At 38.3% G+C, this 12,743-nt stretch overlaps 1 protein-coding gene across 1 annotated transcript; it reads right to left on the bottom strand.

The window, feature by feature from the left end:
- Positions 1-249: 249 nt before the first annotated feature.
- LOC124290279 (C-type lectin domain family 17, member A-like) lies at positions 250-9,969 on the bottom strand. Its single transcript, XM_046726991.1, has 4 exons — positions 9,458-9,969; positions 1,103-1,279; positions 364-494; positions 250-279 (listed from the first exon to the last, which is right to left on the bottom strand). The coding sequence occupies exons 1-4, from the start codon at positions 9,687-9,689 to the stop codon at positions 250-252; spliced, it is 570 nt and encodes a 189-aa protein (XP_046582947.1). The 5' UTR covers positions 9,690-9,969.
- Positions 9,970-12,743: the final 2,774 nt, after the last annotated feature.

Below are 12,743 nucleotides of genomic sequence, written 5' to 3'. Positions count from 1 at the left end.
TATTACCAAAGAACTAAGTCCCTTGTTTAAGTTGAAACAGTTTGACATTAGCTGTTTATAAAACTTTAATCCACGTATATCATAATAACTTTTTTGTTAAAAGAATTCAGAAATACTGTTTTGTCGATATGACTTTAGACTCATCCCACAATCGACCAACTGGTTTTGTTAACGTGACTGGTGCATGGAGTAACTGCAGCATCTTATTTGAGCACATTTCGGGTATGGCAATTGTATTATTATCCACTGTCAACAGTAAGGCTCTCCCTCCAGAGGCAGCTGGCACACAAACATGGGAATGTAAGTATATGTACACGGGTAATCATGCCATCTCCGTGTCATGTTTATATAATCCGTGCTTACTGTTGTACACTTATCTGCCCCTGGGTCTGGTTCAGTGTTGTCCAAGAAGTCTGGACTGATGACACTTCCATCTGACCATGTCCACTTTCCACTGGGATTAGCTTTAAAACCACCCAGCCAGACAATGGCAGCTGTGAACACTAACATAGATATCTACTAACGTTTGTGCTGAATGAAACTGGAGAAAATGATTTGCATGTGGCAGCTATGACACTATGGTTGCTCTTAGCACTTTGGATAGAACTCTCATAAGCTGTACTGACTATTAGTTTGTCAAATGGGGAAATGCATAGGATGAAAGTCAAGTGTTTAACAAACTGCTGATTGTTGCATAAAGCAGACAGCAGGATAATCCCAACTTTACTCGTATTACTGATAACTAGACTGGATATCTGTATAAATATGAAAGGTAAGTGCTCTGAAGTTCTGGAGCTCTTTATTTAACAAAAGAGACAGTTCTCTCGTCAAATGAGGTAATTTTCTGTGTTTGCCTTGTTATGTAATAAACTTAAAGAAATGAAAACTACCCTCCTAAAAGCATAACTTTAAACAATAAGTTGTTTAGAGTAAATTATAGTATACTAAAGTGGTTGACATTCGGATATATTTTGTGTGCGAAACCAATGTGTATACATGTGTGCTTCAATGTGTGGGCGTTTGACGTGTACGTCCGTCTTTGGGATATTTAGTTAGAATTATCTTATTAAGAGTGTGATTTTATTCCCACCCATCAACCTACAGTGTGAATCGGATATCTTGTTCATAAATGCATTGATGCCAGCACTGTCCACTTTGATGAGATGTCCGCCGTCTTGATGGCATGTATGGTTGGCTTGGAACCAGGTTTTCGTTGAGTTGTAGATCTTGTTACAGAGGCCTAGGCTTCGGTACCACGTGTAGCCCTTGTCGCAGTCATCTGAGGAAGAAAATATGCTGTCATGGTGATAAGAAAATCATGCACACATAATTCTATGAAATCCTAGAGGGGATATTATTGCGTTGTCTCAATTTAATACTATTCTGATGCATTTTAGTTGGGGTTAGAATGCGGCATGGGGACATATTTTGACATGTCGTGTTGTCACTTTTTTTTATAGAATTCTACATATTTTTGAAAGCGTGGACATAATGTATGTCGGCACACAATGTCGCGTTTGTGCATTGTCTCGCTTTGGTTAATTTTGACACTTCCTTTCTGTTTTTTGTAAGGGCGACAAGGTGACAACGCGACAAGGATTCCACAGACATTACTGGACGTGCGTTGCAATGAAATTACAAAGTGGTTGAGGTTATCGTGATCACGAATGGACGACTTTAGAACATCGATGACGGGTCTGATTGGTGCATGAATATTGCATACTCAAATGAACAATGGAGTGTTAACGCAACAGAGTGTACAAACCCGACGTTTCATACTTCTAAATTGGGTTATACTTGAATGTATTCTCGTATTATTGATTTTTAGACGCTTAACAAAATCAGAAGAGATTACCGTATGAAGAAATGTAAAACGTGTCACTAGCTTGTTGAAGACGTTTGTCTTTCGGGATCTCTGTCTGTGATAATTCGGCAGATTTCAACTGGAGCTTCCGGTCCATCGGTCACTTGATTGTCTGATTCGTTAACAGGCTGCCGTCGCATGACAGGAATATACTCTCATCTCCAGCTATTTTTACATAGGTACACGTCTCTCATCACCATGGAGACCATGGTTGCACACGTCTGATAACAATCCATCACATAGTTACACGTCTTAAATCACCTTAAATAACATTTGACCTAAACATATTTGCCATTGGAAATGTAGTTCTGCAGCGTGACAATTGTTTTGTAAAGTACCTATGGCTTTATAACATTAACTTTATAATGATTAACTGGTAGAAGGTATTAGTGAAGGCAAAGTGATTTCAAACAGAGAGGCTGATATTAATCCAGAAATCGGTACACAGAACATCACTGTGCAAATAGTAAATCCCCATAGGCCCAATGAAAAGTCAATGAATTGCATTCAAGCTAGAAGTTTTATTGTGTACAATGCAAACTCTCAGTACAGTCAAGAAGCAATAGCAGAAGAAACGGCTATATAGAATTCTAGTTAATGCAGTAATATGTATTCAGAATATTGTCAGACTTGTATCAGTTCTTGAATCCAGAATAATATTACAATTTAGAAAGATTTTGGTTTTTCCAAATATGTATCAGAAATGCAAAAGGCTTCTAATCACCCTCTTATCGGTACGGCCAGTCTTTGAGAAACTAGACACTACCTAACCCAGAAACCTGCAGCTGCTTCAAGAAAACGAAGCCTATCAAACCGCAAACGATCTTAAAGGATGATATTGGTTATATGGGAAATTGTATCGTAGTTTGTGGATCAGAAACGTGACATACCATCACGATATGTCAAACAATCATTCACTGAAGAGGAATACTTTTTATGGATAGACAGCTTCTTTGTTGCAGTAGATGCGACGTTTCGGTGTCTATCCATAATAAGTGTTCGTCTTCATCATACCATCATACCATCATACCAGCTTCTGAATGCCACCTAAGATAATCATTCACTGGACAAGGCATATTGTGTATGAGCCTAAGCGGTGATTTGAGGTAGTATGTTCCCTTGCACCTTCGGCGCACGGTCAAATTTAGCCAACCATTTCTTACACGTTTTCATGGCAGAAAGTGTGGGATTTGTGCAGAAGGTCTACGCTCATTGCAATTTGCCTCTGGAGGGGAGAATTGAGTGAGGAAAGGTGTTATCATGTTGAAAGACGACGTCGACCCACACGCTTTGCGAACGAGGCATACGTTGTTGACACTGGAACATCGGTGAATACCGAGGAAGTGAAAAGAAACCATGGAAGAACAATAATTTCAAACTTTGTATAGAAATGTTTTATCCACAATAGTGCACATCACATGCGTGACACGGTTGTGAGCATCTACAAAGAAACGTCGCTAATATTGTAGAATTTGAGAAGTTGTACTTCCTTGGAACTATGTCACTTGTTCAAGATGAAATTGTTTGAAATGATATACTTGCTCTTTTCTGACATTGCAAAACTTCAAGCTAATCTCTTTTAAGAATCCACCCACAAAGCATTTAATTCACATGTATCAAACTAACTTTTTATCAGGAGAATTCAGAAATAGCCTTTCTATTAATATGTCTTATCCTATAATCGATAAACTAGTTGCGTAAATGTAACTTGTGCAGTGAGTGACACATGAACAGCAATATACTTCAATTATAGTATGGGTTTCGAGCATGACTCGGTGATTATAGTACTACCCATTGTCAACAGTAAGGCTCTTTTTGCAGAGGCAGTTGACACATAAACATGGGAACATCAGTATACATACAGGGCAAATCATTCCACCTTCTTATTAAGTTTCTATAATTTGTGTACACTGCGAGACACTTCTCCTTCTGTGTTTGGTTCACCATCGTCCCAGTAGGTTGGACTGATCACACTGCCATCTGCCCATGTCCAATTTCCACCGAGATCAACTTGGAAACCACCGAGCCAGATATCGGTAGCTGTGAACAAAAATATAGATAGCGTTGAATGTGACTGAATGAGACTTGCTAAAAAGACATTTTCATTTAGCAGCTATGACACTTTTGCTTATCACCTCGGGTGGAGAACCTCCGTGGTTCGATCCCGCCAAGTCACGAAGGCTGGCAAGGTCATGGCTTCACAAAGTCAGCTGGCCAGAACCTCCACCAGACCATCATCAGAAAATTGATAAACTGCCACAAGCAAACAGGCCAGACCCAAGACCGCCAAAGACCGGGAAGACCAAGAGTCACGACACCGGCTGAAGACAGCTACATCCGGCAAAACCACATCTGGAACGTGACGGCGACTGCATGTACTACCTCCATCAACTTGAACCGAAGTTTGACCCCTTGACCCCTTCTTAATGAATGCCGGCAAATTGAATTTACAGTCAAATTATTGGAAACTGATTTCTGTTTGTAAGATAATTATACTAAATATCATCCTAAATGTATTTGTTTCTATTTTTGTAGTCAAGTGAAGTTATTTTGCCCTGTAGTTTATATATGACCTGACAATCAGTCAAGTAAGAACGCTGGGAGGTATATTGTTCCACATACAAAACCTTTGTCATGAATATTTCACATAAATCTTTCCTTCTGAAAGTGTGACTTAAAATCTTAACTCACTCACTCCTTCCGAAAGGGTTTCACGCACTTATGGTTCTAATATTATTTTAGGAGTTTCAGCTTTAGTTTCAGTGAAGACGTCGGTTGTCTGCCCGCATTCATTAACATATAATTTGTCAGCGTACCCCATATAGTTCATGAACTATTCATTAACTTCGCTCACACACAGTGTTGTAAGAACCGGATATCTTGAGCTAATTACAATAACTGTGATATGAAAGCATCCTAGGGGACCGAGATGAATCTCACGGATATTCACGCTACACAAAAGACCCATAGTACTATTGTTGAGTGTTTTGAATGTAATGTTGAGGTGTCTGCTCACTGAATCAGGGTTTTCACTACTTAAAGAGTGATTTATGGATTCGACAATTATTTCACCAATGAGGAATTAAGTTGTTATATTGAATAAAAATGAGATACTGGTCTATAACGAGCGCATCAATAAATACATGATTGTTGTGCAATGGAATGCGCTAAACCGAAAAGGTGATCCTCAAGTCTGTGGTCAATCAATAGAGACGAGCTATGATTGTTTACACACAGAAGGCAGGAACTAATGTACACGATGATCAGTATGTAGTTATTCCTGATTGAGTGCATTATAGTATCACTTTTATTCCTTTACATACCTGACACATGCATGACTCCGTCGGGAACAGACATTGTAGTCTTTGGAAGAAGCCCAATATTTTTTCGTTATTTCCCATTATTTAAATTAGCCTTTAGGGGAATCATCAATCTCCCATAGATATCAATTAATCTCAGATAATATAGAAGTTCATAAAAACAAGATGTCTCAGAAGAACAAAACCCAACTATGCTCTAAGTTGACGTCCATTGTATACGTTCCACCTTTGTAAATGATGTTAACTCTATGGAACCGTTACAGTAATTCGTGTGGGTAGGAGACTGCCATTTTAACCCATTTCTCAATGTTTAGGTCCAGCCACAGATTGTCCCTGAATAAGTTACGCGTATATGACCAGCTCCTCATTTAATCCTTAGATTTTTAAAAGAAATTAAAATAATTGATAAATTTTGATATTGTGTAGATAGTTCATTTTTAATATTGGTAGAGTTTAAGTTGTTTAAGCTGTATCCTCGAAGAGGGTTAAAGTATTGTAAAATCGTTGTCCCTCTGAAAGGATACTTAAGTCACCAAGCTTTCAAAGTCAATTTTGACCTACAACGCTTTAATAATAGAACATTTGTTGTTTTACATAGTGGCTAAATGTCACTACAATTACCAGTGGCTGAAGGGATGGTGTAAATCTTGGGTCCATGCAGGTAGCAAAGGCACTGTAAGTCCCCATGGTCCCTAGTATGGTGTCTACCTTCAGTTGCTGATGGTCTATAGCCTGTTTTATATTGTAGTGTCCTAAATAGTACATACCTTTAAGTCACTCACTAGTTTTAATCTCTAACTGTGGTTTTCTAGTTCTGTTACTGTCCTTCGCAGACATATTTTAAGATATGACCTATTTAAGTCACGATATGGCTGAAATATTGCGAAAGTGACTATATATTTTAACTCACTCACTCACTCTTCTTAAGATAGGTGTCCTTTGTCTTTTATCTGGACAAAATATCTATGGCATTTTAACATGACAGAGCAGCAAGGACTAACATATTTCTAGCACTGATAATTTCTTCCATGAATGATCCAGTGAGTGGGTGAGTGAGCGAGTTAAAATTTTAAGTCACATAGGCAATATTTCAGCCATATCGTGACTACGAACAATTTTAATTTTACAACAAATAAAGGTAAATTATTAAAACCTGTAAGCGAAGGACATTAAAACAACTAGCTGATGACAGATTTCAATCTATTAACATCAAAACATTTCAACTATAGATGACAATACAATGTAAAAACAGGCTATAGATTGCCAACAGCTGAAGGTAGATCATACAAGGAACCATGGGGACGTACGGTACTTTTGCTTCCTGCATGGAAAATGATCCAGTGGGTACTTTGAAAATTAGTGTATAATTTATCCCGAATGCCATAAAAAAACAACTTTGATTAAAATATTTGCCATTGTGACTTTTCCTCATAAATCATTTACTCATAAACTACGCAAGGCTTTAGAGCAATAATTAATATAAAAATAGCGTTTTTACTCTTTGGGAAAATCCATAAAGCATTTAATCCACACGTTTTGCATTTAGCTTCTGTTAAGAGAATTCACAAATACTGTTATGTTAATATGCTTTTATCCCATAATCAGTCAACTCGATTCAGACTGTAACTGGTGTAGTGAGTGACATATGAACAGAAATATAACTGTAACTGCAGCATCAGTTTGCTGATAGTAATTGTTTTATTACCCATTGTCAGCAGTAAGGCTCTTCCTTCAGAGACACTTGACACACAAACAACACGGGAACACCAGTTTGTGAACAGAGGAAATCATTCCACCTCCTTATTACGTTTTTAAAAGCTGTGTAGACTCCGATGCACTTCTCTAATTCTAAGTTTGGTTGACCATCGCCCCAGTAGGCTGGACTGATGACACTTCCATCTGTCCATGTCCACTTTCCGCTGAGGTCGTCTTGGAAACCACCCAGCCAGATATTGGCAGCTGCGAATGCAAACATAGATATCTATTGATGTGACTGAATGGGAATTGCAGAAAAAATTATGTGGCAGCTATGACACTATGTTTTTTATCTTGCCACCTCGGACGGGACTGTCATTACCTGTACTGACCATTTGTAGAAATATATTGGATGAAAAACTGCTGAATGCGGCAAAAACAAAGCAACAAATGAAACACAGCTATACTCGTTGTATTAGGTACAAGAAGAAACAATTCTCTCATCACAGGAGGTAATCTATACTTCCTCGGTGTTTACCACGTTATATAATTAAATGAAATGAAAACCACTATCCTAAAAGACATCGGAAAATGGTTGTTGATATCAGAGTGATGGCTTTGATGTGTCGGACATGTCTTTTGTGTTCGAGTTTTATAGATCTATTAATGTCTGGGTATATGCCCGTCTGTGTCTTTACAAATATCAGATATCAAGTTTGAACTTTACTTTTAAGAGGGTGATGATTTTAATTCCAATAGCAACCTACAGTGAGAATCGGATATCTTGTTCATCAGTGCATTGATGCCAGCACTGTCCACTTTGATGAAATGTCCGCCGTCTTGATGGCATGTATGGTTGGCTTGGAACCAGGTTTTTGGTGAGTTGTAGATCTTGTAGCAGAGGCCGAGGCTTCGGTACCACGTGTAGCCCTCGTCGCAGTCATCTGAGGTAGAACGATATGCCGTCATGGTGATAAAATTCATACATACATATGTGTGTGGATATTATCGTGTTGTAGCATTTTAACACATTTCTGACGCATTCCGATTGGCGACAATGCGACAAGGTGACATAATGTGACTTTCATAATTTGATTTGCTGCTGAAATAAATATATGCTCATGATATAGTCACAACTGTACAGGCAGAATCTACTCTGGTCGATGAACATCACACGTCGCCAATCATGCATCTGTCCACCTTTGAACTCGCCTGGTCCATGTCAATCGACGACCGGTTACTTTTGCACCAATATACGCATGTTGATATACAGTATTACGAATATTCCCATACGGTACAAAGCTCTTTTCCTGGTATAACATTTCAAAGCCGTCTTTTAGCTTGTATATATGACATTGAACAAAGTCCATCAGGAGAGTTTCTCAACAAGTAGTATCATCAAAAGGGACATGTGACTATGTATGAGAGAGGGATGGGAGACATTTGACTGTGTGAAAGAAGGGGATGGGGACAAGTGAAAATGTATAGGAAGGGGAATGGAGACATGTGACTGTGTGTCGGGTGAGTGAAAGAGTGAGTTACAATTTAAAGTCACATCGGCAGTATTTCAGACATATCGTGAAATTTGGTGGTAAATTCGTAAATGTATACATGAAAAACAAACTTATATACTTATCTGTCTGCGAAGGACAGATTTATACTAAAACTAGCATATAACCATAAAACACTATTTCTAACTTTAAAGGTACAATATGAAAATGGGTTATAGATAGCCAACAACTGAAGTTAGATCAACATACTAGGGCCCATAGGGACTTACAGTACATTTGATTCCTGCATGGATCCTGGCTGGATTTACACCATCCCTTCAGCTGTTAGCAGTTTATTCAAATCTAGCCTTACAATAAAAGAACACATACTCTAGGATTAAAAATGTGGTAGTTTAAATTTATTTTAAATGTTTGGGACTTACATACGTGTGTCGGGTGAGGATGAAAGACATGTGACTGTAGAATCGGAATGGGAGACAAGTGACTGTGTGAAATCTGATTGTGATTAAAAGGGATAGGTGACATATTAAGGTCATTGGAAACAGATGAGAGTGATGTTGGTATATGTAGGGTGAGAAAGAGAGACAATGGCGATATATTGGGTATATTTGAAGCACATCTGTCTAGGTACATTAGGGACATTTATTGTAATTTCACACAACGATATGTTGTCTGCTTAATGTGAAACATTACTATACATTCAAGAAACAACTTCCAAGGAGACTAGGTCTGTTCCAGGATGTGAGAGATAGCAATTCCTTGGACATGGGTACCGTTATGTTACAGTCTCCCATATCCTTTCATGTATCAGTTTGTAAAGTTAGCAACGCCTATTTGTTTGGATATTCACTGGATTAAAAAGAGTGATAGACTGATTCCTCTGCCAAAACCTGACCTATCTGTTAGAACTAAGTAAATACCATGGAAAGATATAATTAGCTGTATTATTACAAATATCCCTCTCTAACATCTCCTAACCTATACCTTTACCTGTAGACGATATATATATACGTGATATATGATGTTATATATGTGTTATATGTGAGCATAGTAAGGTTTGAACATACCTCTTCTCCATTCCAAATACTGCATGTTGTTTGGTGTGCTTGTCAAGTCCTGTTGCAGGAACACCTCGGCAGAAAGCTGACACACATTGGTGCTGCCATCATAGAAGACAGATGAGCAGTTCCTCTGAAGGTGACATTTAGACACACAGTCTCCTCTTGACGAGACGGGGACACCGGGTGGTAGGGAAGCCAGTTGTATCCCATGGAGCACAAGAACCATCGTTAAACCCATTATCAAAGTGGCAGATTCACGATCCGTAACGATATGTAGATTCCTCTAACACACAGTCGTCATATATATGAGTATATTTCAGGATCTTAACATATGATCACATGATACTTGTTGTCAAGGAATTGTTTTGAAGGAACACTGAACACCTACAATTCCCACCTAGAGGATACATGATCCTGCCGGTTAGGACTCAAGATGCAGCCCTAGTGACTGACTCGAGCCCGAGTTGTCATAAAGGAGAAATCATTGGTGCATGATGCGAGGCGATAAAATGATTATAAAAGCCCTTATGTTGATGGTGTCCTCTTAATCACAACATAGTAAAGTTGCTTTGTACATCGCATCGGTAATCGCGAACAAAACTGAACAATGCGTAAATTACAATTTCACTAAAAGAACCAACCTTTATTCCTTGCTCCATCGGACATTTCTAAATATACGTACATTGCTTGATAAAGTTTGCTAATTAGGTAATTGTTGGCGTGTCTACACGCTGAATTGTATTGTTTTTCATTACTTAAGGATTGTTTTATGGATTCTAAAATTATTTCACGAATGAGGAATTAAGTTGTTATGTTGAATAAACAATGACATACTTTACTAAAAACATGCGCATCAATAAATACATGCCTATTGTTGAATATAATACACTGAGCCTAAATGATGACCCTCGAGTCATAAACTTACGATTGTTTTCACAAAGAAGGCAAGCACGAATGTTTATTGTCTGCAAGCACAAAGAAGGCAAGAACGAGAGTTTATTGTCTACAAACGATGATCAGCATGCAGTTATTTCTGATTCAGTGCATTATATTATCACTACCACTCCTTTACAAACTTGGCACAAGACTCCTTCGGGAACACACATTGTAATCGTTTGGAAGAAGGGTAATTTTTTTCTTATTCATAGTATATGTTCCGCCTTTGTAAATGAGGTTCATTTTTGTAACCTTTACAGTAATTCGTGTGGGTAGGAGCCTCTTATTGTTTAGGATCTGAAAAAGTTAATACATGCAATAGTATGTGTATAGGCCCAGCCATAATATGTCTTCATGAGATAGTCGTCGTCATCATCATCATCATCATCATCATCATCATCATCATCATCATCATCATCATCATCGTCATCATCATCATCATCATCAACAACAACAATAACAACATGGCTGAGAATCCACTCTGTCAGCAAAACCTTGAAGGAGAACAATATCTCTCAACAGTTTTAAGTGTGCAGACTTTATTCCTGAAGAGAGGTACCTTCGGATTCTGGCACAACCTTGACAGCCTTCATGACATGTTTGGAGCCAAGTCACGAAGGCTGGCAAGGTCATGGCTTCACAAAGTCAGCCTGCCAGAACCTCCACCAGGCCACCATCAGCAAATTGATAAACTGCCACAAGCAAACAGACCAGACCCAAGACCGCCAAAGATCGGGAAGACCAAGAGTCACGACACCGGCTGAAGACAGCTACATCCGGCAGATCCACATGTGGAACGTGACGGCGACTGCATGTACTACCTCCAACAACTTGAACCGAAGTTTGACCCCTTGACCCCTTCTTAATAAATGCCGGCAATTTGAATTTACAGTCAAATTATTGGAAACTGATTTCTGTTTGTAAGATAATTATCCTAAATATCATCCTAAATGTATTTGTTTCTATTTTTGTAGTCAAGTTAAGTCGGTGATACGTTATTTTCCCCTGTAGTTTATATATGACCTGACAATCAGTCAAATAAGAACGCTGGGAGGTATATTGTTCCACATACAAAACCTTTGTCATGAATATTTCACATAATTCTTTCCTTCTGAAATTGTGACTTAAAATCTTAACTCACTCACTCCTTCCGAAAGGGTTCACGCTTTTGTGGTTCTAATATTATTTTAGGAGTTTCAGCTTTAGTTTCAGTAACTCTCTTACATATGTTTGATTACACTAGGGCATCGTCGTTGTGTGATGCTGTAATTGTTCCAATCCCAAAACCTGGACGTGATCATACTGATCCTTTTATAGACCAATTTCACTAAAAAGCTGCGTTTGCAAACGCATGATAAATAATTGACTTGTTTTGTACTTGGAAACCAATAACCTAATAACAGATATACAATTTGGATTCCGTAAAAGCACAGGTACCATCGATCAATTTTGTGTGTTTAGAATTAATAAACGAGTTGGATTACGAGGCCGTTTGCCTCAATTTATATTTATAACTTTTTAAATGACAGATAATTTTACGAAACCGTAGTAGGGCCATGGTGAAAACAATTTTGATCTCACTAACTCCTACGTAGGCGATGATAAATATCTATTAAAATATGTCGTGCGTAATTTATGGAATATATATATGTCTGTGTTTGTGTATGTGTGTGTGTGTGCGCGCTCGCAACTAATGCTCGGTGAGGTGAAAACGGTACTTGATAAGAATTCTACAGTTATGTGGATGAGTCACACATAATTATGAAGTAAGCCTCGTCCGGACTTGACAATAATTTCTCCAATTTGAAAATTTCATGTCTACTTAAAGGCCGGTAATGGTTAGGAGGTTTTCACATTTAGAATCCGGGAACTGAGTTACGCTTAATGTGGTGATTACGATCGTTGACATGCGTATGGGGTTGTTATCGCCAATCGTAGCAACTGAATGATTGGAGAAAAAGTTCCTTTTTTGAGGTTCGGATTGTGACGAAATTCCGCGTGGGTTCTCCCCTGTCTGATCATTACAATCAGCATCAGGGTGTCCCACAAGTAAGTATTTTGTCTGTCACATTTTTTAACATCAATATCAACAGTTTATTAAAGGTTTTTAATGATTCAATGGATGGATCGCTTTTTTGTGGATAATTCTATTATTTCTTGTCTCAGTAGAAATATGCATACTATTGAACGGCAGCTGCAGTTGTATTTAAACAAAATAAATCCAAAACTAATCGTTCCCATTTCGGCAAACCGCATGAAGACCCTGAATTATTTCTAAATGGCACACCCATCAAAGTTCTAAAGGAGGCCAAGTTCCTGGGCCTTATTTTCGACGCATTTTACGTTTCTGCAGCAT

This window comes from Haliotis rubra, unplaced genomic scaffold (genome assembly GCF_003918875.1).
Source record: "Haliotis rubra isolate DU_JTF1 unplaced genomic scaffold, ASM391887v1 Scf460, whole genome shotgun sequence".
Lineage (NCBI taxonomy): Eukaryota > Metazoa > Mollusca > Gastropoda > Lepetellida > Haliotidae > Haliotis > Haliotis rubra.
This window is presented reverse-complemented; position numbering and strand designations above follow the sequence as displayed.

Bases quoted from the DNA above. Each gene is read 5' to 3' on its own strand.
- LOC124290279 (XM_046726991.1), bottom strand. From the start codon at position 9,689: ATGGGTTTAACGATGGTTCTTGTGCTCCATGGGATACAACTGGCTTCC. The intron at 1,280-9,457 runs GTATGTTCAAAC...TTTCTTCCTCAG, and splicing joins GTATTTGGAATGGAGAAGAG to ATGACTGCGACAAGGGCTAC. The intron at 280-363 runs GTAAGCACGGAT...TTTGTGTGCCAG, and splicing joins GGGCAGATAAGTGTACAACA to CTGCCTCTGGAGGGAGAGCC.